The 25765-nt window shown below is 43.8% G+C and overlaps 1 protein-coding gene across 1 annotated transcript in view; it reads left to right on the top strand.

Moving 5' to 3' along the window:
- Window positions 1-2054: 2054 nt before the first annotated feature.
- LOC132397453 (deformed epidermal autoregulatory factor 1 homolog) overlaps window positions 2055-25765 on the top strand; it is a 138579-nt gene continuing 114868 nt past the window's right edge. Inside the window, exons 1-2 of the mRNA XM_059976268.1 lie at window positions 2055-2286; window positions 6641-6735. Coding sequence (XP_059832251.1) covers window positions 2169-2286; window positions 6641-6735 — 213 coding nt within the window. The 5' untranslated portion in view covers window positions 2055-2168. The remainder of the gene's footprint in view (window positions 2287-6640; window positions 6736-25765) is intronic.

Here is a 25765-nt window from a genome sequence, read left to right as displayed (position 1 = left end):
TCCAAACAGCCAAGGTTCCACTGATCGCACGCCTCATGACTTTCTGGATGAGTCTCTCATGGGGGACCTTGTCAATTGCTTGCTAAAATCCAGCTAGACCACATCTACCACCCTCCCCTCATCAATTTCTTTTGTTTCCTCTTCAAAAAACTCAACTAGGCTCGTGAGGCACAACCTTCCCTTCACAAAGCCATGATGACGACCCTTGAGTAGACTGTACTTCTCCAAATGCTCGTAGATCCTATCCTTAAGACTCCTTTCCAACAGTTTGCAGACCACCGACGTAAGACTCACTGGTCTGTATTTCCCAGGATTCTTCCTATTACCTTTTTTAAACAAGGGAACTACATTTGCCATTCTCCAATCCTCTGGCACCTCCCCTGCAGCCAGAGGATTTAAAGATCATAGCTACTGTTCCAGCAATCTCTTCTGGGGTATATCATGTCTGGCCCTGGGGACTTATCAATCTTGATGTTTTTAAGAAGATCCAACACTTCTTCTTCCTTAATCTCTACATTGTCTAGCACACAGGCCTGTTTTATTTCGAACTCACCCTGAACAAGGTTCTCTTCACATGTGAATACTGAAGCAAAGTACTCACTTAGGACCTCCCCAACCTCCTCCACCTCCAGGCACTTGTTGCCTTCTTTATCCTTTAGTGTCCCCACCTTTATTCTTGACAAATATGCATAGAACGCCTTGGGGTTTTTCTTAATCTTAAATGCCAAGGCCTTCTCATGCCCCCTTTGAGCTCTCCTAAGTCCTTTCTTAAGCTCCTTCCTGGCTACCCTATATTTCCCATGAGCCCCTCCTGCTTCCTCTTGACGAGTTGCCTCACGTTTCGTAGGTTCCCTTTTCCTACCATTTTTTCCTTCTCTCAGTGGGACAAACCTATCCTGAACCCAGCACAAGTGGTTCCTAAACTTCTTCCACATTACTTCTGTGCTCTCACCCTTGAACATCTGTTTCCAATTTACTCTCGTTAGTTCCTGCCTCATCCTTTCATAGTTAGCTCTTCCCCAGTTGCGCCTCTCTGTAGTTCATTACAGAATTACAGCTTCCTCATGACAACGTGCCTTTCCACCTTATTTTCACCACTGATAAATCTGGAAACCTTGCACACCCGTTCCTTCCTCTCAACAAATAGAGCAGGGAAGGCCAAACCGATCTGATCGAGCGCACTGCATTAGTTTCCTTCCTCCATTCCGGTGAATCAATCGATTCCTGCCTTTTGTGAAAAGCTGGAGCAGAATCATTGTCTCCGTGTCTCCTTCCGCAGAGCTGAGTACCTGGTATCTGTTTCTGCGCTCATCCTGGTCGGCTCCACGCAACGTACCGATTATTTTACAGCAGCGCTTAATATTTCTTCTGAGCAGGAAATTTTTACATGGTCTGAGAACTGTGCACCACTTCAATAAGACATTTGTATAAAAGAAAATTCGTGCACTGCAGCACGGTTTAGAGGGAACTTTGGCTCCAGGAGGAAAGATTCCGTGTATTGCACGAAATAGCAGGGTCATTGATCACAGGACACATGAAGCATGCGCTTTAAATGGCTCGATTTCAAATGAAATGCTGGTACTTCTGTCAGTAAACACCAAAAGTGATTTTTTTTGGAGCAACGGGGTAAATATTTACACAACTGTTGATATAACATGGCAGAATGTATGGAAAAACTCGGCGATTAAAATCCCACTGAAACACGAAGCTTCCCGATTGCTCCCAAATCACCCTGCGCCATGCACAAACCCCCGGTGATTGCTGAATCAAAGGTTCCAAAAGTTGAACAAAAGTTTGCTTAACACAGGAATTAAGCAACGCCCCATCCCGCTGAGTTCCTCCAGCGTTTTGTGTGTATTGTTTGGATTTCATACATCTGCAAACTTTCTCGTTTATCTTCGGAGATGCTCGGGTCGGCCGGAGAACTCGGCAGCGCTCGGGTCGACGGGAGGACTGGACACTGCTCGGGTCGGTGGGAGGACTCGGCTGAATTCGGCAGCGCTCGGGAATGCAAGAGGACTCGGGTAGTGTTCGGGTCGGCAGTACGGCTTGGCAGCGCTCGGGTGTGCGGGAGGATTCTCAGCACTCGAGTGAATTCGGTGGAGCTCGGGTCGGCGGAAGGATTCGGCAGCACTCGAGTAAATTCGGCGGCGCTCGCCGAAGGGACGATGGAAGCGAAGGGGCTCGGCATGGAGTCGCCTGAAGTGACGGAGGTTTCGGTGATGGGGGAAGAGCAGATCGACATGGCCGAGCAGCTGCCGAGCTCCGACGAGGCTGGCTTCGCAGGCGAGTGTGTCCGGGAGGTGTTGGGAGCAGTTCCAGAGGCGGCTTAAAATCATGCACCGGCCGGGATGTTAGGCCCACGCCTCACAAAACAATAAATAAAAATATGTTGAGATTGTCCAGCGCCGCCCGCGGGAGCCGAGCCGAGCCGAGCCGGCCCGAAGCGCTTCGGCCGAAGCTCCCGGCACTCGGGCCGCTTCGGCCCGTTACTTGCCGAGCGATTGCGGGGGCCGGGTGGACAGCGGCCCGGTCGGCGAGGGAGATGGGTGGAGATGAGGGAAAGATGAGGGTCACCTGAGACGGGGAGGCCGATTGGAAAATAGAACACCTCCTTCCTTTTCCTCTCCTACTTCCTTCCATTGGCTTATCATTAGCACACAACCAACCCCCTTGCTCCCCATTTTCCCACCTGACTCCACTCTTCCATCTGCCTACCATATCTCTCTGGTTCCACTCATCAACCTAGTTATAGAGTTGTACTGCATAGAAACAGGCTTTTTGGCCCAACTCGTCAATGCTGACTACTAATCCCATTACCCCACATTAGTCAATTTCAATTTACCTTGCCAATCCATAAATGTCTTTTGAATGTTGTATTTGTACCTGTCTACTGCTTTCTTTGACAACTTGTGCCATATCCCCACCACTCCCTGGATCTCATTTAAATCGTACCCCACTCACATTAGATTAATGAGTCAGAATTGAGTTTATTACCACTGACTTAATTGTCATAAAATTACTTTTACAGCCACAGTATAGCGTGAAGACATAAATCATTTTCTTGAACGCTCTCCAGTTTCAGCACATCCTTTCTAAGATCCCCAAAATGGCTCACAATATCCAAGTGAGGCATCACCAGTGCTTTTATAAAATCTCAACATTACATCCTAGTTTTTATATTCTAGTCGTTTTGAGATGAATGCTAACATTGCATTTACCTTCCTCACCACAGACTCAACCTGCAAATTAACCTTTAGAGAATCCAGCAAGAAGATTCCATTTGCTCTGCACCTCAGATTTTTGAATTTACTTTTCATTCAGAAAATAGTCTTCCTTTTTATTTTATCTACTAAAGTACATGACCATACACTTCTTGACACTATTCTGCCTACCACTTCTTTGCCCATTCTCCTAATTTGAGTCTTTCAGTAGCCTTTCTAATTCCTTAAAATTACCTACTCCTTCACTTATATTTGTATTGTCTGCAAACTTTGCCACAATGTCTCAATTCCATCATCCAAATCATTGACATATAACATAAAAAGAAGCTGCCCCAACACAGACCATTGTGGAACATCACTAGAGACCAGCAGCCAATCAAAATAGGCTCCCTTGATTCCCACTGTTTGTCTCCTGCCAGTCAGCCACTGCTTTATCCACGCTAGTATCTTTCCCGTAATACCATGAGCTCTTAACTTGTTAAGCAGCCTCATGTGTGGCACCTTGTCAGATGCCTTCTGAAAATCCAAGTACACAACATCAACTAATTCTCCTTTATCTTTCTTGCTTGTTATTTCTTCAAAGAATTCCAACAAAATTGTCACGCAAGAATTTCCCTTAAAGAACCTATGCTGACTATGGCCTATTTTATCTTGTGCCTCCAAGAACCATGAAAACACATCCTTAATAAGCAAATCCACTGTCTTCCCAATCACTGAGGTCAGGCTAACTAGCCTATGACTTCCTTCTTCTGTTCCTTTCCTTTGAAGAGTGGAGTGGCATTTGCAATTTCCATTCCTCCAGAAAAATGCCACATTCAAATGATTCATGAACAATCATTACTAATGCCAAATCCCTTGAGTCACCTCTTTCAGACTGTCTTGTCCAGGTAACCTATCTACCTTCAGACCTTTCAGTTTCCCAAAAACCTTCTCTCTAGTAATGGCAAATTCACTCACTGACACTCTTGATCTTCTGACATGCTGCTAGTGTCTTCTACAATGAAGATTAATGCAAAATGCTTATTCAGTTTGTCTTTCATTTCCTTGTCCCCCAAGGCTACCTCTCCTGCATCATTTTCCAGTGGTCCAATATCCACTCTCACCTCTCTGTTGCACTTCATGTATCTGAAGAAACTTTTGGTATCCTCTAATATTATTGTATTCCCTACCTTTGTATTCCAATTTTTTGTTTTTAATGCCTTTTTAGTTGCCTTCTGTTTGTTTTTAAAAGCTTCCCGTTCCTCTAACTTTCCACTATTTTTTTCTCTATTATGTGCTCTCTCTTTGGTGTTTATTTTGGGTTTGACTTCTCTTGTTAGCCACAATTGTGTTATCTTGCCTTTAGAATACTTCTTCCACTTTGGGAGGTATATATTCTGCGCCTTCCGAATTGCTTCCAGGAATTCCAGTCATTGTTGCTCTGCTGTCATTCCTGCCAGTATTCTTTTCTGATCACTTTTGGCCAGCTCCTCTGTAATTATCTTTATTCCACTGTAATATTGATACATCTGACTTTAGCTTCTCCTCAAATTTCAGGGCATATTGTATCACATTATGATGACATTCCCATAAAGGTTCCTTTACCTTAATCAGTTCTGGTTCATTGCACAACACCAAATCCAGAATGGCTAATCTCCCCCCCCCAGTGGGCTCAACCACAAGCTGCTCTAATAAGCCATCTCACAGATATTCTAGAAACTTCCCCTCTAGGGCTCCTGCACCAACCTGATTTTCCCAATCTACCTGCATATTGAAATACCTCATGACTATTGTAACATTACCCTTTTGGCATGCATTGTCTATCTCCCAGTGTAATTTGTAGATCACATCTTTACTACTGTTTGGAGGTCTGTATATAACTCCCATCAGAGTCTTTGTACCCTTGCAGTTCCTCAGCTCTACCCACAATGATTCAACATCTTCTGACTCTATGTCACCTCTTTTTAATGATGACTTAAGTTTGTTTTAACCAAAAGTGCTATTCCACCCCCTCTGCCTGCCTGTCTGTCCTTTCGATAGAAAGTGTATCCTTGGGCATTAAGCTCCCAGTTGTAATCTTCTTTCAGCGATGATTCAGTGATGCCTACAACATCATACATGCCAATCTGTAACTGTGCTATGTTAAACTACCTTATTCTGTATACTATATGTATTCAAGTATAACACCTTCAGTCCTGTATTCACCCTTTCTGATTTTGTCTGACTTTTACATTACAACTTATCCTATTATCCAACTTATCCAATTTTGCCCTCTCATCAGCCTCACCTTGCTAGGAGTCCCACTGCACATTTCCTCTGTTTGCAAACCAATTGCCTGATCCTCAGCACTCTCTGTTCAGCTTTCATCCCCCTGTCAAGTTAGTTTAAACACTGTTGAGCTGGCCCCAAGGGTATTGGTCCCCTTTGGGTTCAGGTTATGCCTTCCCCTGAAGAGATCCCAATGATCCATAAAGTTTATACAGATCAGATCATCGCAACACTGCATTAAGAGTCTACAAGGTAAACCAATGACTAAATGCAAAATAGAGTGTTACAGAGAAAGTGCAGTGCAGGCAGACCATAAGGTGACAGGTCATAATGAGGTAGATTACAAGGCCAGTAGTCCATCTTATTACAGCAGGGGACCATTTAAGAATAGAAGCTTAGATAGAAGCTATTCTTGACCCTAGTGACACATGGTATCAGGCTTTTGTATCGTCTGGCCAATGGGAGGGTGGAGAAGAGAGAATGTCCAGGGTCAGGATTTTGATTTTGTTGGCTGCTCTACTGAGGTAGTGAGAAGTGTAGGCAGAGTCCATGGAGGGGACTCTGTCCCCATCTGCCTGGTGTTACCTATCACCTTCTAGTTTGTCCTCTTTCCTCTTCCTCCTCACCTTCTTATTCTGGCCTCTTTCCCTTCCTTTCCAGTCCTGATGAAGGGTCTTGGCCAGAAATGTTGATTGTATCACAAACGAGAGAAGTTCTGCAGATGCTGGAAATCCAAGCAATGCACACAAACTGTTGGAGGAATCCAGCAGGCCAGGCAGCGTCTATGGACAAGAGTACAGTCAACATTTTGGGCTGAGATGTCAACTATACTCTTTTCCATACACGCTGCCTTGCCTGCTGAGTTCCTCCAGCATTTACTGTGTATTCCTCTGGATTTGCAGTATCTGCAGAATCTTTTGTGTTTTCATGATGTGTTGCGGTGTGTCCACAAGTCTCTGTAGTTGTAGACACAGTTCAGTAATTCGGCACAAGTTTCTTGTGGTCAAGTGCAGAGCAGTTCTTGTATCATGCTGAGATTCATCTGTATAAGATGATTTTGAAAGAGTGATGAGAATAATTGATAAGAGTCAATGGAGACATCTGCACAGTCTGCTATGTTTAATCAAGCACATGTCTAGTTTTTGACACCCTTGGTTCCTGTTTTGCAGAGGTGACAACGGTGACAGTGGCGAGTATGACTGGAGCTGCTGATAATGTTTTCACAACGTCTGTTGCAAATGCTTCCATATCAGAGCATGTACTGGTAAGTCAGTTCATTCAGCGCAGTCCGTACATCCCATGTTCTTTGTCATTTTCTGCTTTAGGCTGTCCTTGGCCATGTGTGATATGTTCAGTTTTAGGCACATAATAATATTTGTGATACTGTCAGCTTTGTTCTGTCTGGTGTGGTTCAGCAGGCAACATTCTCTTGTTGGAGAATAGTTTTAGAGAAAGAAAGATTTGTCACATGAGCTTTGAAATATCAAAGCATACAGTAAAAAGCATCAAATAAAAGTGAGAATTGTGCTGAGTGCCTGCAATCGTCGCCAAGCTTCCAACACGAATGAAGCATGCCCACAACTCACTAACCCTAATCCATACATGCTACATCTTTGGAAAGTGGGAGGAAACTGGAGCACCCAGAGGAAGCCCATGAGATCGCGGGGAGAACATACAAACACCTTACACTCAGCAGTGAGAATCAAACCCCGCTCTTCCAGCTGGCACTGTGAGGAGTTGCTTTAGCGGCTGTGCTACTGTACTGCCCTTCTGATTTTGTGTTCAACTCTGGACACTATAGCCACATACTCTAAAGCTGTCCTCTGTACTGGTGAAAGGGCTGACTTTCAAGGGAGACATGTTCCTGTCTGCTCTGTCAGGTGGTGTGAAACATTGCAGGGGACAATGTCTGGAAGCTTCCTGGCTAATGGTTATCCTGGTGGAGGCACAATATCTGGATCTTCAAAAGACATTTGTTAGACTGAGAAAGGTTTCGCAGAATACTCCGTAGGAACTGGCCCTTCAGCCCATGATCTTGTTCCAAACTAATTAAACTAGTAATTAAATGTCTAACTAAACTAATCTCTTCTGCCTACATTGGTTTATATTCACAGTAATAGGTAATTGATTACAAGCCTAGGGTGAGAGGATTACAATTGCACAGGGAATGGAGGTACATGAACATTTGGTAACTTAATTCTACAGTGCATGGGGAATAACAATGAAAAGACTATTACCAATGAATAAACATGTTTAGGATGAATATGATTTGGGTAATCACAAAACATAAAAGTTTGAATGTTCCTTTAAGGAAAAGTAGGATTGTAACTTGTGTGCATACTGACACACACATATGCAAATATACTGGCAACACAAGTGAATCTGCAGATGCTGGAAATAAATAAAAACACAAAATGCTGGCAGAACTCAGCAGGCCAGACAGCATCTATGGGAGGAGGTAGTGATGATGTTTCAGGCCGAAACCCTTCATCAGGAGTGAAGGACCCCCTCCTTCCCCCATCCCCCCTCGACCATCCCATGTTACTTCACTCTTGATGAAGGGTTTCGGCCCGAAACATTGTCACTTTCTCCTCCCATAGATGCTGTCTGGCCTGCTGAGTTCTGCCAGCATTTTGTGTTTTTATGCAAATTTACTGTTCGGCAGGAAACAATAATTTAACCCACACCAGTGTAAACTTAGATTAAAATTATATTGACAAAATATTTTAAACTGTAACAACCAGAATAAAGAAAAAGGCCCAATACACGTTCATTAATTAGCCTGTAGTGTGCACATAATCATTGGAACTCATTGTTGCATAATCAGTTTGCTTCACTTCATTTACTCACAGTACCAAACTATTCTGCCTGAAAACACAGTCCAAGCAAAACAAAAACAAATATCTATGTAACAACCAAGGACAAAGTATTAAACTGTCTCCAAGGTTGTGTGATAACTAGCTGATTAAAAGTTATTTCACATTCTCTGTGAGACCATTGTCTGCATGAGGATTTTCCAACAGCAGTCTCTGTCCTTCAAAATAAGTTCACGTTCTTTTGCTATGCTTGTTGTCCATGCCCGTGTCTATTTCCATTTCCGTTTCTGTTTCCATTCTTCCTCCAAGACTCCTGCACTCTCCCCAAAAATGGCCACCCCCGATCCCTCTAGAATGTTCTGGGGCATTTTATGTTACAAAATATTAACAAGACAAATCCTATTGGCTATTATACAGTAAAATGCCTAACCTAATCAACGGAATTGTTATTTTAAGCAGCAAAAAAAAAGGAATACTCAATTGTTTAATGTAACTAAAGGAGCACATTGCATTTTGAGAAAATCTGCATAAAATACCCAACAGCACAACTGTATTAAAACATTAAACCAGGGTATTACACAATCATGTGACTATTTAAGAATCTCTTAATTATCTCTATTGTATCAACATCCACCATCGTATATGTCAGTGTATTCCAGCCAATATTATACTGTGTTAAAAAAAAGAACTTGCCTCACACATCTACTTTGAACTTTTCATCATCATACATGGCCTCTAGCAGTAGTCATATCAACCCTGGGAAAAGATACTGGCTGTCTACACAATGCCTCTTAAAACTTTGTAAGAATTAGTAAGATTCTTTCAAAAATTACTAGATTCTGGGATGGTTCCAGAGGTGTGGAAAATTACAAATGTCACTCTTTAAGAAGGGAGGAAGGCAGAAGAAAGGAAATTATAGGCCTGTTAGCTTGACCTTAGTGGTTGGAAGGAGGTTGGAGTTCATTATTAAGGATGAGATTTTAGGGTATTGGAGACACATGATAAAATAAACCAAAATCAGCATGGTTTCTCTAAGGGAAAATCTTTCTTGACAAGTCTATTAGAATTCTTTGAGGAAATAACAGGCAGGATAGACAAAGGAGAGTCAGTGGATGTTGTGTACTTGGATTTTCAGAAGGCATTGACAAGGTGCTAATCATGAGGTTGCTAAACAAGATAAGAGCCCAGGGTATTATAAGAAAGTTACCAGTGTGGATGATTGGCAGGGGGCAAAGAGTGGGAATAAAGGAGGTTTTTACTCTTCGGCTGCTGTGGCTAGTGGTGTTCTGCAGAAGTTGGTTTTAGGACTGCTTCTTTTCGCGTTATATAGTATGTCATGATTTGGATGATGGAGTTGATGGCTTTGTGGCTAACTTTGAGGAAGATATGAAGATAGATGAGGGGTAGGTAGTGTTGAGGAGGCAGGGAGGTTATAGAAGGACTTAGATTAGGAGAATGGGCAAAGAAGTGGTAGATGGAATATAGTGTAGATGGAATATTTTGGTAGAAAGAATAAAGGTGTGGACTGTTTTCTAAATGGGGAGAAAATTCAAAAATCAGAGATACAAAGGGACTTAGGAGTCCTTGTACAGGATTCCCTAAAGGTTAACTTGCAGGTTAAGTCAATGATAAGGAAGGCATTTATTTTGAGAGGACTAGAATATAAAGGCAATGATATAATGTTGGGGCTTTATAAGGCATTTGTTAGATTGCTCTTAGAATATTGTAAGCAATTTTGATCCCTTTGTTTAAGAAAAGATGCACTGGTATTGGAGAGGGTCCACTGGAGGTTCATGAGAATGATTCTGTGAATGAAAGGGTTAACATATGAGGAGCGCTTGATGGCTCTGGGTCCGTAATCACTGGTGTTTAGAAGAATGAGTGGCGATCTCATTGAAACCTATCAAATATTGAAAGACCTAGATAGAGTGGATGCGGAGTCTTTGTTTGCTGTAATGGGTAAGTCTAGGATCAGGAGGAATTTCTTTAGCCAGAGGATGATAAATCCTACTGTGGAGTTCAAGTGATTGGGTATTTTGTGGAGGTTGATAGGTTCTTGATTAATCAGAGGTTGTGGAGAAGAGGCAGGAGAATGGGGTTGAAGGGGAAAATAAATTAGCCATAATGGAATGGCAGAGCGGATGGGGTCAATGGCCTAATTCTGCTCATATGTCTTATAAACCTCTATCAGATGTCCCCCCATTCTCTGCCACTCCAGAGAAAACAAGCCAAGTTTGCCCATCCTCTCGTTGTAGTTCATGCCCTCAGCATCCTGGTGAATCTCTTCTGGATTGTGGGAGTGAGTGTGCAGATAATGGATTAGTTAAAGGGTAGAGAACAAGAGCAGGGTAAATGGGTCATTTTCATGTTGTCAGCTTTTTGTTGATGGGGTGCAAAAAGCATCAGTACTTGGCCTGCACAAGTTCATGATTACTGAGGACTGAACATTCATGTGTGGTGATGCAGTAGAGTTTGTGAGCAATCAAGCTGAGCAAGTGACGTGCCAGAGGGGGATAATTCCTCTTCTGGAGGCAGGAGACCCATTCATGATGCAGAAGCTGATTGAGCTCTTCCAGTCTATGTGGAACGAAGGAAAGGTCCTGCAACAGTTGAAAGATGCCAGCATAGTCCACATCTACAAGAGGATAGGCAACCGGCAGTCTTGTGACAATCACCGAGGCAACTCCCTCCTGTCCAGAGCTGGGAAGATCTTGGCTCACGTCCTGCTTAATCGCCTTCTCCAACACCTAGAGCAAGGTCTCTTCCCAGAAAGCCAATGTGGCTTCTGTGCAGAGCGTGGAACTGTCGACATGATATTTGCTGCACGCCAACTCCAGGAAAAATGTCAAGAGCAGCACAGCGACCTCCTTATGACCTTCGTCAATCTGACCAAGGCATTTGATACGGTCAGCAGAGATTGCTTATGGAAGATAATGGAGAAGTTTGGCTGCCCTAGCAGGTTCATCACGATTGTTTGGCAGTTCCACGATGGCATGATGGTGAAAGTTTTGGATGATGGTGACGAGTCAGAAGCCTTCCCAGTGACGAACGGTGTGAAGCAAGGATGTGTTCTCGCCTCTACACTCTTTAGCATGGTCTTCTCTGCTATGCTGACTGATGTCTTCCGCAATTGTCAGGATGGTATACACGTCAGATACAGGACTGGCAGTGGGCTATTCAACCTCCAGCATCTACAGGCTGTTACAAAGGTAAAGGAGACCGTCGTCAGAAACCTCTTATTCGCTGACGATTGTGCCCTCAATGCCAGCACAGAGCAGAAGATGCAGCGAGAAATGGACTACTTCTCACGAGCCTGTGACAACTTTGGACTTACAATCAGCACCAAAAAGACCAAAAAGTTATGTACCAGCCCACACCCGGAAAGCCCTACCAGAAACCACATATCACAGTAAAGGGGCAGAAGCTACCGGCAGTCGACAGCTTTACTTATCTGGGCAGTACTCTATCACAAGCGGTGAACATAGATGCAGAGATCAGCAACAGAATAACCAAAGCCAGTGCTGCCTTTGGAAGATTCCGTGAGAATGTGTGGGAGCGGAGAGGACTCAGCCTTACCACCAAGCTGAAGGTCTACCGAGCAGTGGTTCTCACCACCCTCCTCTATGCCAGCGAGACCTGGACTGTCTACAGCAGACATGCTAAACAGCTCAACCACTTCCATTTGAGCTGCTTCTGCAGACTTCTCCATGTACGATGGCAGGACAAAGTCCCAGACATGGAGGTCCTGGAGCGGGCTAGCACCCACAGCATCTACACCCTCCTACAGAAAGCCCAAGCCAGATGGGCTGGCCAAGTCGTCAGGATGTCTGACAGTCGACTACCAAAACAGCTGCTGTATGGAGAGCTGAGCCAGGGCAAGCGCTGAGTTGGAGGGTAGAAGAAACGTTTCAAAGACTGCCTCAAAGACCTCAACATCAATCCCAGTAGCTGGGAATCGCTTGCTCTGGATCGCCCAACCTGGTGGAGCAGGACCACTAAAGGAGCGTATGCAGCAGAACTCAGACGCACCGCAGAGGCTCAGAGGAAACGCACCGCGCGCAAGGCTCGAGCTACCTCCACTTCCACTGCAGCACCTACCCTCGTATGTCCCACGTGTGGGCGAGCTTTCAGGGCCCGGATTGGCCTCACCAGTCACCTCCGGACCCACAGTCACAAACCCTCCACCTGACAGAAGTCGTGGTCGTCTTCGACTCCGAAGGATGAACAACATAACATAACAACAAGGAGGATAAGTGAATCATCAGGAAGATGGGAGCTGCTTTGTAATGTGGGAGAATGTTGAGGAAAATCACTTGATAGCAAGAAAAGATTTATGGAGATGTTGCTAAGATTCAAGGGTCTGAGTTATAGGGAAATGTTGGCCAGGCTGGAACACAAGAGAATGAGGGGCGACTTCCTAATGAAGAATCTGGGCACAAAATGTTGACTTTTTATTAATCTCCATTGATGCTGCATCACCTGCTGAGTTCCTCTAGCATTTTGTGTTTTCTTTTCTGGATTTCTAGCATTTACAGAATCGCCTGTGTTTACGACTTTGTAGAAATGTTTACAATTGTGAGATGCACAGATATGGTGGATGGCTTTTCGCCAGGATAAGACTAGTGGACATAGGTATAGTGGATGGTGCCAGCCCTTTCTCTAGTGTAGGGGAGTCCAAGACTAGTGGACATAGATATGGTGCATGGTAACTCCCTTTTCTCCAGGACAGGGGAGTCCAAGACTAGTGGACATAGATATGGTGCATGGTGCCAGCAATTTCTCCATGGGAGAGGAGGCCATGACCAGTGGCCATAAATTTAGGGTGAAGAGGAAAGATTTAAAAGGAACCTGGGAACAAGCTGCCAGGGGAATACTGTTTCTTCTAAGCTGCGTGGGTGCACATCTGCACAGTACCTGAAATACTCCCACGTTATAACCTTCGTTGAGCACAGCTGCTGTTTTCTTTTATAATTGAATTGAATTTCGGTTTATTGTCATTTAGAAACCACAACTGCAATGCAGTTAAAAAATAAAACAACGTTCTTCCAGAATGATATTACAAGAGCACACAACAAAACAGACTACACCAAAAAATCCACATAACGTTTGGCAATCCCCAAATCCAGAGTCCGGAGAGGCTGCTGCATATTAATATCGCGCTACCATCTTAGTGTGTTCCCTGGAAAGGAGCTCCAAATCCACTAGACAAAACAAGACTACCCATACACACCAAGTCAGGAGACCAACTCTACCACCAACTCTACAAACCAAAAACTAAAGCTACAAGACCTACACAAAACCATATAATTACAACATATAGTTACAACAGTGCAAACAATGCCATAATTGATTTTAAAAAAAAACAGACTATGGGCCCAGTAAAAATAGTCCAAAGATGTTAAAAGATTATAAGTTCAAAAGAAACCACCACACAGTTTCCACAAGTCCTCAGGGTCCCGATAGATTCGTCATCCCACGCAGGCGGCAGAAGGGAATACCCCCGCTATGGGCTTCCACGGCACCGCCGGACTCAGCCTCGCAGATGCAGCACACAGTGAAAGCGACCTGACCGCAGTGGACTCCGAGTCCGTCGAACCTCCGAGCCGACGACCATCCCCTCCGGCACAGCCTCTCTGAGCACCATCCTCTGCCGATGCCCCCGCCACCAGCCACCGGCAACACAACCCCGAGGACTGGGGGCCTGTTCTTCCTAGCACAGACCCGGACCTCACAACAGCAGCAGCAACAAAGAAGGCCTTCCTGGAGATTTCCAGATGTTCCTCCGTGCTCCCATGTCCGTTTTTCATCCAATTAGGGTTGTGCACGGCACCCTGCTTGACAAAATAAGATATCAACTCCGGAGAGGCCGCTGCAAACTGCATCGCGCCGCCATCTTGAAATATATTTTTGAAATCTATGTGAAATACCCTGCAATTAATTAAGTGCTGATGCATATAATCCATAAGTTTTCTAAATAACGAACATAACACAACCTTTACTTTGAAACATTTTAGAACTTAATTGATTTTACATTGATAGTGTTTCAAGTTACAACACTGTTACAAATTGTAACAACAAACAGAATGGCGGTCAGTAGCTCATCCTTAATAAAATGCCAGCCTGCTGAATACCGATGCCATTGAGTCAAAACATTTTACTTTTGCTGTTTTGCCTGTGAGTTATTTTGACTACCTGACATCATTTACTTGTGTTTTCTATGCATATTACCAAAAAAACATTTAAAGTACCTTGCAGTTTTCAGGTTGCGTGATAATTTCTTGCTCAGAGCAATGGATGGTCCGTGAAGTTGTAAAAAAATTGGTGGAAATATTGCATTTAAGAAGCTCTTGGATGGGTACAGGGATGGGGGGGGGGCAGTGCTTAGATGGATATGGGCCAAATGCAGGAAATTGGGTGGGCACCGTGCTTGGCATGGACCAGCTGGGCCAAAGGGCCTGTATCTGAGTTGTATTGCTCTGTGTCTCTGTAACTCTAAGAAGTAATCCTGTGCTTTTAAAATGATGAACAATGTGTAGTGTTGGTGCGCAGAGGTATTTTTATGTTTTATATCTGCATGATTAGTAATTTATTAGGAAGGGTTGTGATGTGGCGACCTTCACCACACTGGCAAGACCACACCTGGAGTACCATGTTTATATTTGTTCTTGTCCCTAAGGAAGGATTTATTGCCTTGGAGACAGTGAAACATAGTTACACAAGATTGATTGCTAGGTTAAGGTATGACCAAAGCAAGAATGGGTAGGATTAACACATAAAATGGTGGAAGAACTCAGCAAGTCAGACAGCATCTATGGAAATGAATGAGCAATTGACATTTCAGCCCAAGACCCCTATTTGGAACTCAAGAATTCAAAGCAAAATTTATAATCAGAGTACATACAGTACATAAAACCCTGAGATTCTTTTTCTGCGGGCATACTTAGCAAATCTATAGAACAGTAACTGTAAACAGGATCAAAGAACAACAAACTGTACAAATGCAAATATAAATAAATAACAATAAGTAACAAACATGAAATAGCAAGATAAAGAGTCCTTGAAGTGAGACCATTGGTTTTGGAAACCAATTGGTTTTAGAATGATGTGTGGTGGAAAATCCTTTGGCTTTAAAATCCTGGGTGTCACTATCTCAGAGGACATGTCCTGGATCCATCATAAAAATATAATTGCAAAGAAAGTCCAACAGTCCCTCAGGAGTCTGTAGAGATTCAGTATAGACGTTTGCCAAGGTTTCTGATGATATGCGGCACAAAGTACTCCAGATCTGGGGAACAAAAGTATTTGACGGCATGCACCTTCCGGGGTTGCACCAAGCATATTGACCATGAAGCATACCCCACCTCCTTTACTCTTGAAGGGAGGTTTTTAGACCTGTCCACCCAAAACAGGGAGAACCCAGAGGGCTCGATAGCATGGTCCAGTATCTCCTCTGTCAACCAGGTTTCCACGAAGCACAAAACGTTACATTCCTTTGTTTCCCGCTGGTAGAAGATTCTGGCTGTCAGTTCGCACAGCTTGTTGTCGAGGGTTTGAACGTTGGCTAGGGAATGGCAACTGATTATCACACTGTCTCAGACTCACCAGGACACTGGCCCTTCTCCCTCACCTCCGCCACTTCTGAGGTATCGACGGTGCAGTGAATGGGCCTCCCATGGATCGTGTAAGCAGGGTTTCCCATTGTAGAAAAGGCGGCACGTTGTGGGTTAATGCCGTCTTCCCAATGTTCAGAAGAGTCAGTCAATCATATCTGATATGACTATCAGCTTCTTGAACAAAAAATTCAAAGGAAATTGCAGAAATTAGCAGTGCACTGTAAAGTTGGTACCAGAGCTTGCAGTATAGCTGCCATATTTGGCACCATCTTGGGCAACTCTACAACAGAAACTACAAGCTGTTTCAAACACCGTGGAGTATACATCTCATGTAACCTCGCGTGGTCCCACAACACATCCCACACAATCAGGAAAGCTGACCGACACTTTTACTTTCTGAAGAGGCTGTAGAGAGCTGGACTGTGCACATTTATAAGACCATAAGCTGCAGGAGCAGAGTTAGGCCTTTTGGCCCATTGAATCTGCTCCACTATTTCACCATGGCTGATTTATTTTCCTTCCTAGCCCCAATCTCCTGCCTTCTCCCCATATCCCTTCGTGTCCTGACTAATTAAGAATTTATCAACCGCTAGCTTAAAAATACCCAAAATACTCAATGTCTTGCCCACCACAGATTTCCACAGATGCATTGCTCTCTGGCTAAATAAATCCCTTCTCATCTCCATCTATATTTACATAATTCTACAGAAGTGCAGTGGTAAACATACCTACATATTACAGTATCTGCACTGTGGTGGACAGCAAGGCTCTACAAGGGGTAATCAGAACTGCCCAAGCATCATTGGCACCAGCCTATTCACAAGTAAGGGCATATACAGAGAAGTGCCAGTAATATAACGAAGGATCCCCACCCACCCTGCTCATGGACTGTCTGTCCCACTCCCATCAGGGGGAAGCTACATAGCATTCACTTCAGGACCACCAGACAAAAACAGTTACTTTTCCCAAGCAATAAGGCTAATCAATACCTCCATCCACTAACCCTCAACCACTACTTTATCATTTCCTGTCAGTCACATATGTTCAGACACTCCTGTGCCTAAAGTCACTCTATGGATATACAATCAATTTATGTATATAAGGGAACTTATGTATTTATATTTATTGTATTTTATTAGGATTGTGTTCTTTATTGTTTTTTTGTGCTGTATTGGATCTGAAGTAAAAATTATTTAATTCTCCTTTACACCTGTGTACAGGAAATTACATGAAACAATCTTGAACCTTAAATGATGTTAGCTGACTGAAAGGTGCTGTCTTTCACTAAATCTCCATTAGATGGTATCAGTGTGCACGTTTAAAGCTGACTGCCTTCTGTACAGAATGTCTGGCGGCTTGTTTTTGATACCTTTACAATGGGGAAACTCTTCTGACCACCTCCTCCATCTGTACCTCTCATCAATCTATCCACACTTCAGCTCACTTTGCCCCAGAGAAAACAAGCACAGCCTATCTATTCCTTCTCTTTAATGTACCCCAGTCAGGAGAATTGTTAAATGTACCAGTTTCACTTGTATTAAATGCATTAGGCTATAGTGTCATGGAGCAAAGACCTTAGAACTACAAAGAGGATATATTTACAATATTAGAAATATTTTAGAGCTAAGGAGTAAGGTAGGTCTACAGTCTGAAAATGATGTGGTTTGTACTCTGTAAACCAGGTGACAGGGTGGTATATCAAAACTGTATGAAAGATGTAATAAGCTGAGTAAAGAATTTTCAACATAAAACCATCCAAACTTAGGAGCAGAATTAGGCCATTTAGCCAAGCAGGGTGGCTGATTTATTCTCTGGCCTTTTCCCTGTAATCTTTGATGCACTGACTAATCAAGAACCCATCAACCTCCACTTTAAATATACCCAATGGTATGGCCACCACTGCTGTCTATGGGAATGAATTCCACATATTCAATACTCTCTGGCTAGGAAACTCCTCCTCATCTTTGTAAGGTAATGCTCTGTCAGATCTGGACTGGGATTACACCCAGTAAAGAGCGTGATGCACATTAACCCGGTAAAGGGAGTGATCCACATTAACCCGGTAAACAGAATGATCCATGTTAACCCCGGTAAAGAGAGTGATCCACATTAACACGGTAAAGAGAGTGATCCACGTTAACTCGGTAAAGAGAGTGATCCACGTTAACCCGGTAAAGAGAGTGATCCACATTAACCCCGGTAAAAAGTGATCCACATTAACCTGGTAAAGAGAGTGATCCACATTAACCCCAGTAAAGAGAGTGATCCACATTAACCCCGGTAAAGAGAGTGATCCACGTTAACCCCGGTAAAGAGAATGATCCACGTTCACTCAGTAAAGAGTGTGATCCACGTTAACACCGGTAAAGAGAGTGATCCACGTTAACCCGGTAAAGAGAGTGATCCACATTAACCCGGTAAAGGGAGTGATCCACGTTAACCCCGGTAAAGAGAGTAATCCACATTAACCCGGAAAAGAGAGTGATCCACATTAACCCAGTAAAGAGAGTGATCCACATTAACCCGGTAAAGAGAGTGATCCACATTAACTCGGTAAAGAGAGTGATCCACATGTTAACCCGGTAAAGAGAGTGATCCACGTTAACCCCGGTAAAGAGAGTGATCCACATTAACCCAGTAAAGAGTGTGATCCACATTAACCCGGTAAACAGAGTGATCCACGTTAACTCGGTAAAGAGAGTGATCCACATTAACCCGGTAAAGAGAGTGATCCACGTTAACTCAGTAAAGAGAGTGATCCACATTAACCCGGTAAAGAGAGTGATCCACGTTAACTCAGTAAAGAGAGTGATCCACATTAACCCGGTAAAGAGAATGATCCACATGTTAACCCCGGTAAAGAGAATGATCCACATTAACCCCGGTAAAGAGAGTGATCCACATTAACCCGGTAAAGAGAGTGATCCACGTTAACCCCGGTAAAGAGAGTAATCCACATTAACCCGGAAAAGAGAGTGATCCACATTAACCCAGTAAAGAGAGTGATCCACATTAACTCGGTAAAGAGAGTGATCCACATTAACTCGGTAAAGAGAGTGATCCACATGTTAACCCGGTAAAGAGAGTGATCCACGTTAACCCCGGTAAAGAGAGTGATCCACATTAACCCAGTAAAGAGTGTGATCCACATTAACCCGGTAAACAGAGTGATCCACGTTAACTCGGTAAAGAGAGTGATCCACGTTAACCCGGTAAAGAGAGTGATCCACGTTAACTCAGTAAAGAGAGTGATCCACATTAACCCGGTAAAGAGAGTGATCCACGTTAACTCAGTAAAGAGAGTGATCCACATTAACCCGGTAAAGAGAATGATCCACATGTTAACCCCGGTAAAGAGAGTGATCCACATTAACCCGGTAAAGAGAGTGATCCACATGTTAACCCCAGTAAAGAGAGTGATCCACGTTAACCCAGTAAAGAGAGTGATCCACGTTAACCCGGTAAAGAGAATGATCCACGTTAACCCGGTAAAAAGTGATCCACATTAACCCCGGTAAAGAGAGTGATCCACGTTAACGCCAGTAAAGAGAGTGATCCACGTTAACCCGGTAAAGAGAATGATCCACATTAACCCCGGTAAAGAGAGTGATCCACGTTAACCCCAGTAAAGAGAGTGATCCACGTTAACCCGGTAAAGAGAGTGATCCACATGTTAACCCCGGTAAAGAGTGATCCACGTTAACCCCGGTAAAGAGAGTGATCCACATTAACCCGGTAAAGAGAATGATCCACATTAACCCCGGTAAAGAGAGTGATCCACATTAACCCCGGTAAAGAGAGTGATCCACGTTAACCCGGTAAAGAGAATGATCCACATTAACCTGGTAAAGAGAGTGATCCACATTAACCCCGGTAAAGAGAATGATCCACATTAACCCGGTAAAGAGAGTGATCCACGTTAACCCGGTAAAGAGAGTGATCCACGTTAACCCGGTAAAGAGAATGATCCACATTAACCTGGTAAAGAGAGTGATCCACATTAACTCGGTAAAGAGAGTGATCCACATGTTAACCCCAGTAAAGAGAGTGATCCACATTAACCCGGTAAAGAGAGTGATCCACGTTAACCCCGGTAAAGAGAGTGATCCACATTAACCCCGGTAAAGAGAGTGATCCACATTAACCTGGTAAAGAGAGTGATCCACGTTAACCCCGGTAAAGAGAGTGATCCACATTAACCTGGTAAAGAGAGTGATCCACGTTAACTCGGTAAAGAGAGTGATCCACATTAACCCCGGTAAAGAGAGTGATCCACATTAACCTGGTAAAGAGAGTGATCCACGTTAACTCGGTAAAGAGAGTGATCCACATTAACTTGGTAAAGAGCGTGATCCACATTAACCCGGTAAAGAGAGTGATCCACATTAACCCGGTAAAGAGAATGATCCACATTAACCCCGGTAAAGAGAGTGATCCACATGTTAACCCCAGTAAAGAGTGATCCACGTTAACCCCGGTAAAGAGAGTGATCCACATTAACCCGGTAAAGAGAATGATCCACATTAACCCCGGTAAAGAGAGTGATCCACATTAACCCCGGTAAAGAGAGTGATCCACGTTAACCCGGTAAAGAGAATGATCCACGTTAACCCGGTAAAGAGAATGATCCACGTTAACCCCGGTAAAGAGAGTGATCCACATTAACCCCGGTAAAGAGAGTGATCCACGTTAACCCGGTAAAGAGAATGATCCACGTTAACCCCGGTAAAGAGAGTGATCCACATTAACCTGGTAAAGAGAGTGATCCACATTAACCTGGTAAAGAGAGTGATCCACATTAACCCCGGTAAAGAGAATGATCCACATTAACCCCGGTAAAGAGAGTGATCCACATTAACCCGGTAAAGAGAGTGATCCACGTTAACCCCGGTAAAGAGAGTGATCCACATTAACCCCGGTAAAGAGAGTGATCCACATTAACCTGGTAAAGAGAGTGATCCACGTTAACCCCGGTAAAGAGAGTGATCCACATTAACCTGGTAAAGAGAGTGATCCACGTTAACTCGGTAAAGAGAGTGATCCACATTAACCTGGTAAAGAGAGTGATCCACGTTAACTCAGTAAAGAGAGTGATCCACATTAACCTGGTAAAGAGAGTGATCCACATTAACCTGTTAAAGAGAGTGATCCACGTTAACCGGTAAAGAGAGTGATCCACATTAACCCGGTAAAGAGAGTGATCCACGTTAACCGGTAAAGAGAGTGATCCACATTAACCCCGGTAAAGAGAGTGATCCACGTTAACCGGTAAAGAGAGTGATCCACATTAACCCCGGTAAAGAGAGTGATCCACATTAACCTGGTAAAGAGAGTGATCCACGTTAACTCAGTAAAGAGTGTGATCCACATTAACCCGGTAAAGAGAGTGATCCACGTTAACCGGTAAAGAGAGTGATCCACATTAACCCCGGTAAAGAGAGTGATCCACATTAACCCCGGTAAAGGGAGTGATCCACATGTTAACCCGGTAAAGAGAGTGATCCACATTAACCTGGTAAAGAGAGTGATCCACATTAACCTGGTAAAGAGAGTGATCCACGTTAACTCGGTAAAGAGAGTGATCCACGTTAACCCGGTAAAGAGAGTGATCCACATTAACCCCGGTAAAAAGTGATCCACATTAACCTGGTAAAGAGAGTGATCCACATTAACCCCGGTAAAGAGAGAGATCCACATTAACCTGGTAAAGAGAGTGATCCACGTTTACTCGGTAAAGAGAGTGATCCACATTAACTTGGTAAAGAGCGTGATCCACATTAACCCGGTAAAGAGAGTGATCCACATTAACCCGGTAAAGAGAATGATCCACATTAACCCCGGTAAAGAGAGTGATCCACATGTTAACCCCAGTAAAGAGTGATCCACATTAACCCGGTAAAGAGAATGATCCACGTTAACCTGGTAAAGAGAATGATCCACATTAACCTGGTAAAGAGAGTGATCCACATTAACCCCGGTAAAGAGAATGATCCACATTAACCCCGGTAAAGAGAGTGATCCACATTAACCCCGGTAAAGAGAGTGATCCACATTAACCCGGTAAAGAGAGTGATCCACGTTAACCCCGGTAAAGAGAGTGATCCACATTAACCCCGGTAAAGAGAGTGATCCACATTAACCTGGTAAAGAGAGTGATCCACGTTAACTCGGTAAAGAGAGTGATCCACATTAACCCCGGTAAAGAGAGTGATCCACATTAACCTGGTAAAGAGAGTGATCCACGTTAACTCGGTAAAGAGAGTGATCCACATTAACCCGGTAAAGAGAATGATCCACATTAACCCCGGTAAAGAGAGTGATCCACATTAACCCCGGTAAAGAGAGTGATCCACGTTAACCCGGTAAAGAGAATGATCCACGTTAACCCGGTAAAGAGAATGATCCACGTTAACCCCGGTAAAGAGAGTGATCCACATTAACCCCGGTAAAGAGAGTGATCCACGTTAACCCGGTAAAGAGAATGATCCACGTTAACCCCGGTAAAGAGAGTGATCCACATTAACCTGGTAAAGAGAGTGATCCACATTAACCTGGTAAAGAGAGTGATCCACATTAACCCCGGTAAAGAGAATGATCCACATTAACCCCGGTAAAGAGAGTGATCCACATTAACCCGGTAAAGAGAGTGATCCACGTTAACCCCGGTAAAGAGAGTGATCCACATTAACCCCGGTAAAGAGAGTGATCCACATTAACCTGGTAAAGAGAGTGATCCACGTTAACCCCGGTAAAGAGAGTGATCCACATTAACCTGGTAAAGAGAGTGATCCACGTTAACTTGGTAAAGAGAGTGATCCACATTAACCTGGTAAAGAGAGTGATCCACGTTAACTCAGTAAAGAGAGTGATCCACATTAACCTGGTAAAGAGAGTGATCCACATTAACCTGTTAAAGAGAGTGATCCACGTTAACCGGTAAAGAGAGTGATCCACATTAACCCGGTAAAGAGAGTGATCCACGTTAACCGGTAAAGAGAGTGATCCACATTAACCCCGGTAAAGAGAGTGATCCACGTTAACCGGTAAAGAGAGTGATCCACATTAACCCCGGTAAAGAGAGTGATCCACATTAACCTGGTAAAGAGAGTGATCCACGTTAACTCAGTAAAGAGTGTGATCCACATTAACCCGGTAAAGAGAGTGATCCACGTTAACCGGTAAAGAGAGTGATCCACATTAACCCCGGTAAAGAGAGTGATCCACATTAACCCCGGTAAAGGGAGTGATCCACATGTTAACCCGGTAAAGAGAGTGATCCACATTAACCTGGTAAAGAGAGTGATCTACATTAACCTGGTAAAGAGAGTGATCCACGTTAACTCGGTAAAGAGAGTGATCCACGTTAACCCGGTAAAGAGAGTGATCCACATTAACCCCGGTAAAAAGTGATCCACATTAACCTGGTAAAGAGAGTGATCCACATTAACCCCGGTAAAGAGAGTGATCCACGTTAACCCGGTAAAGAGAATGATCCACGTTAACCCGGTAAAGAGAATGATCCACGTTAACCCCGGTAAAGAGAGTGATCCACATTAACCCCGGTAAAGAGAGTGATCCACGTTAACCCGGTAAAGAGAATGATCCACGTTAACCCCGGTAAAGAGAGTGATCCACATTAACCTGGTAAAGAGAGTGATCCACATTAACCTGGTAAAGAGAGTGATCCACATTAACCCCGGTAAAGAGAATGATCCACATTAACCCCGGTAAAGAGAGTGATCCACATTAACCCGGTAAAGAGAGTGATCCACGTTAACCCCGGTAAAGAGAGTGATCCACATTAACCCCGGTAAAGAGAGTGATCCACATTAACCTGGTAAAGAGAGTGATCCACGTTAACCCCGGTAAAGAGAGTGATCCACATTAACCTGGTAAAGAGAGTGATCCACGTTAACTCGGTAAAGAGAGTGATCCACATTAACCTGGTAAAGAGAGTGATCCACGTTAACTCAGTAAAGAGAGTGATCCACATTAACCTGGTAAAGAGAGTGATCCACATTAACCTGTTAAAGAGAGTGATCCACGTTAACCGGTAAAGAGAGTGATCCACATTAACCCCGGTAAAGAGAGTGATCCACATTAACCTGGTAAAGAGAGTGATCCACGTTAACTCAGTAAAGAGTGTGATCCACATTAACCCGGTAAAGAGAGTGATCCACGTTAACCGGTAAAGAGAGTGATCCACATTAACCCCGGTAAAGAGAGTGATCCACATTAACCCCGGTAAAGGGAGTGATCCACATGTTAACCCGGTAAAGAGAGTGATCCACATTAACCTGGTAAAGAGAGTGATCCACATTAACCTGGTAAAGAGAGTGATCCACGTTAACTCGGTAAAGAGAGTGATCCACGTTAACCCGGTAAAGAGAGTGATCCACATTAACCCCGGTAAAAAGTGATCCACATTAACCTGGTAAAGAGAGTGATCCACATTAACCCCGGTAAAGAGAGAGATCCACATTAACCTGGTAAAGAGAGTGATCCACGTTTACTCGGTAAAGAGAGTGATCCACATTAACTTGGTAAAGAGCGTGATCCACATTAACCCGGTAAAGAGAGTGATCCACATTAACCCGGTAAAGAGAATGATCCACATTAACCCCGGTAAAGAGAGTGATCCACATGTTAACCCCAGTAAAGAGTGATCCACGTTAACCCCGGTAAAGAGAGTGATCCACATTAACCCCGGTAAAGAGAATGATCCACATTAACCCCGGTAAAGAGAGTGATCCACATTAACCCCGGTAAAGAGAGTGATCCACGTTAACCCGGTAAAGAGAATGATCCACGTTAACCTGGTAAAGAGAATGATCCACATTAACCTGGTAAAGAGAGTGATCCACATTAACCTGGTAAAGAGAGTGATCCACATTAACCCCGGTAAAGAGAATGATCCACATTAACCCCGGTAAAGAGAGTGATCCACATTAACCCCGGTAAAGAGAGTGATCCACATTAACCAGGTAAAGAGAGTGATCCACGTTAACCCCGGTAAAGAGAGTGATCCACATTAACCCCGGTAAAGAGAGTGATCCACATTAACCTGGTAAAGAGAGTGATCCACGTTAACTCGGTAAAGAGAGTGATCCACATTAACCCCGGTAAAGAGAGTGATCCACATTAACCTGGTAAAGAGAGTGATCCACGTTAACTCGGTAAAGAGAGTGATCCACATTAACCCCGGTAAAGAGAGTGATCCACATTAACCTGGTAAAGAGAGTGATCCACGTTAACCCCGGTAAAGAGAGTGATCCACATTAACCTGGTAAAGAGAGTGATCCACGTTAACTCGGTAAAGAACGTGATCCACATTAACCCGGTAAAGAGAGTGATCCACATTAACCCCGGTAAAGAGAGTGATCCACATTAACCTGGTAAAGAGAGTGATCCACGTTAACCCCGGTAAAGAGAGTGATCCACATTAACCTGGTAAAGAGAGTGATCCACGTTAACCCCGGTAAAGAGAGTGATCCACATTAACCTGGTAAAGAGAGTGATCCACGTTAACCCGGTAAAGAGAATGATCCACATTAACCCCGGTAAAGAGAGTGATCCACGTTAACCCGGTAAAGAGAATGATCCACATTAACCCCGGTAAAGAGAGTGATCCACATGTTAACCCCAGTAAAGAGAGTGATCCACATTAACCTGGTAAAGAGAGTGATCCACATTAACCTGGTAAAGAGAGTGATCCACGTTAACCCGGTAAAGAGAGTGATCCACGTTAACCCCGGTAAAGAGAGTGATCCACGTTAACTCAGTAAAGAGAGTGATCCACATTAACCTGATAAAGAGAGTGATGCACGTTAACTCAGTAAAGAGAGTGATCCACATTAACCCGGTA

This window comes from Hypanus sabinus, chromosome 7 (genome assembly GCF_030144855.1).
Source record: "Hypanus sabinus isolate sHypSab1 chromosome 7, sHypSab1.hap1, whole genome shotgun sequence".
Taxonomy (NCBI): domain Eukaryota; kingdom Metazoa; phylum Chordata; class Chondrichthyes; order Myliobatiformes; family Dasyatidae; genus Hypanus; species Hypanus sabinus.
Note: the sequence above shows the minus strand (reverse complement) of the source record. Positions and strands in the feature narration are given on the sequence as shown.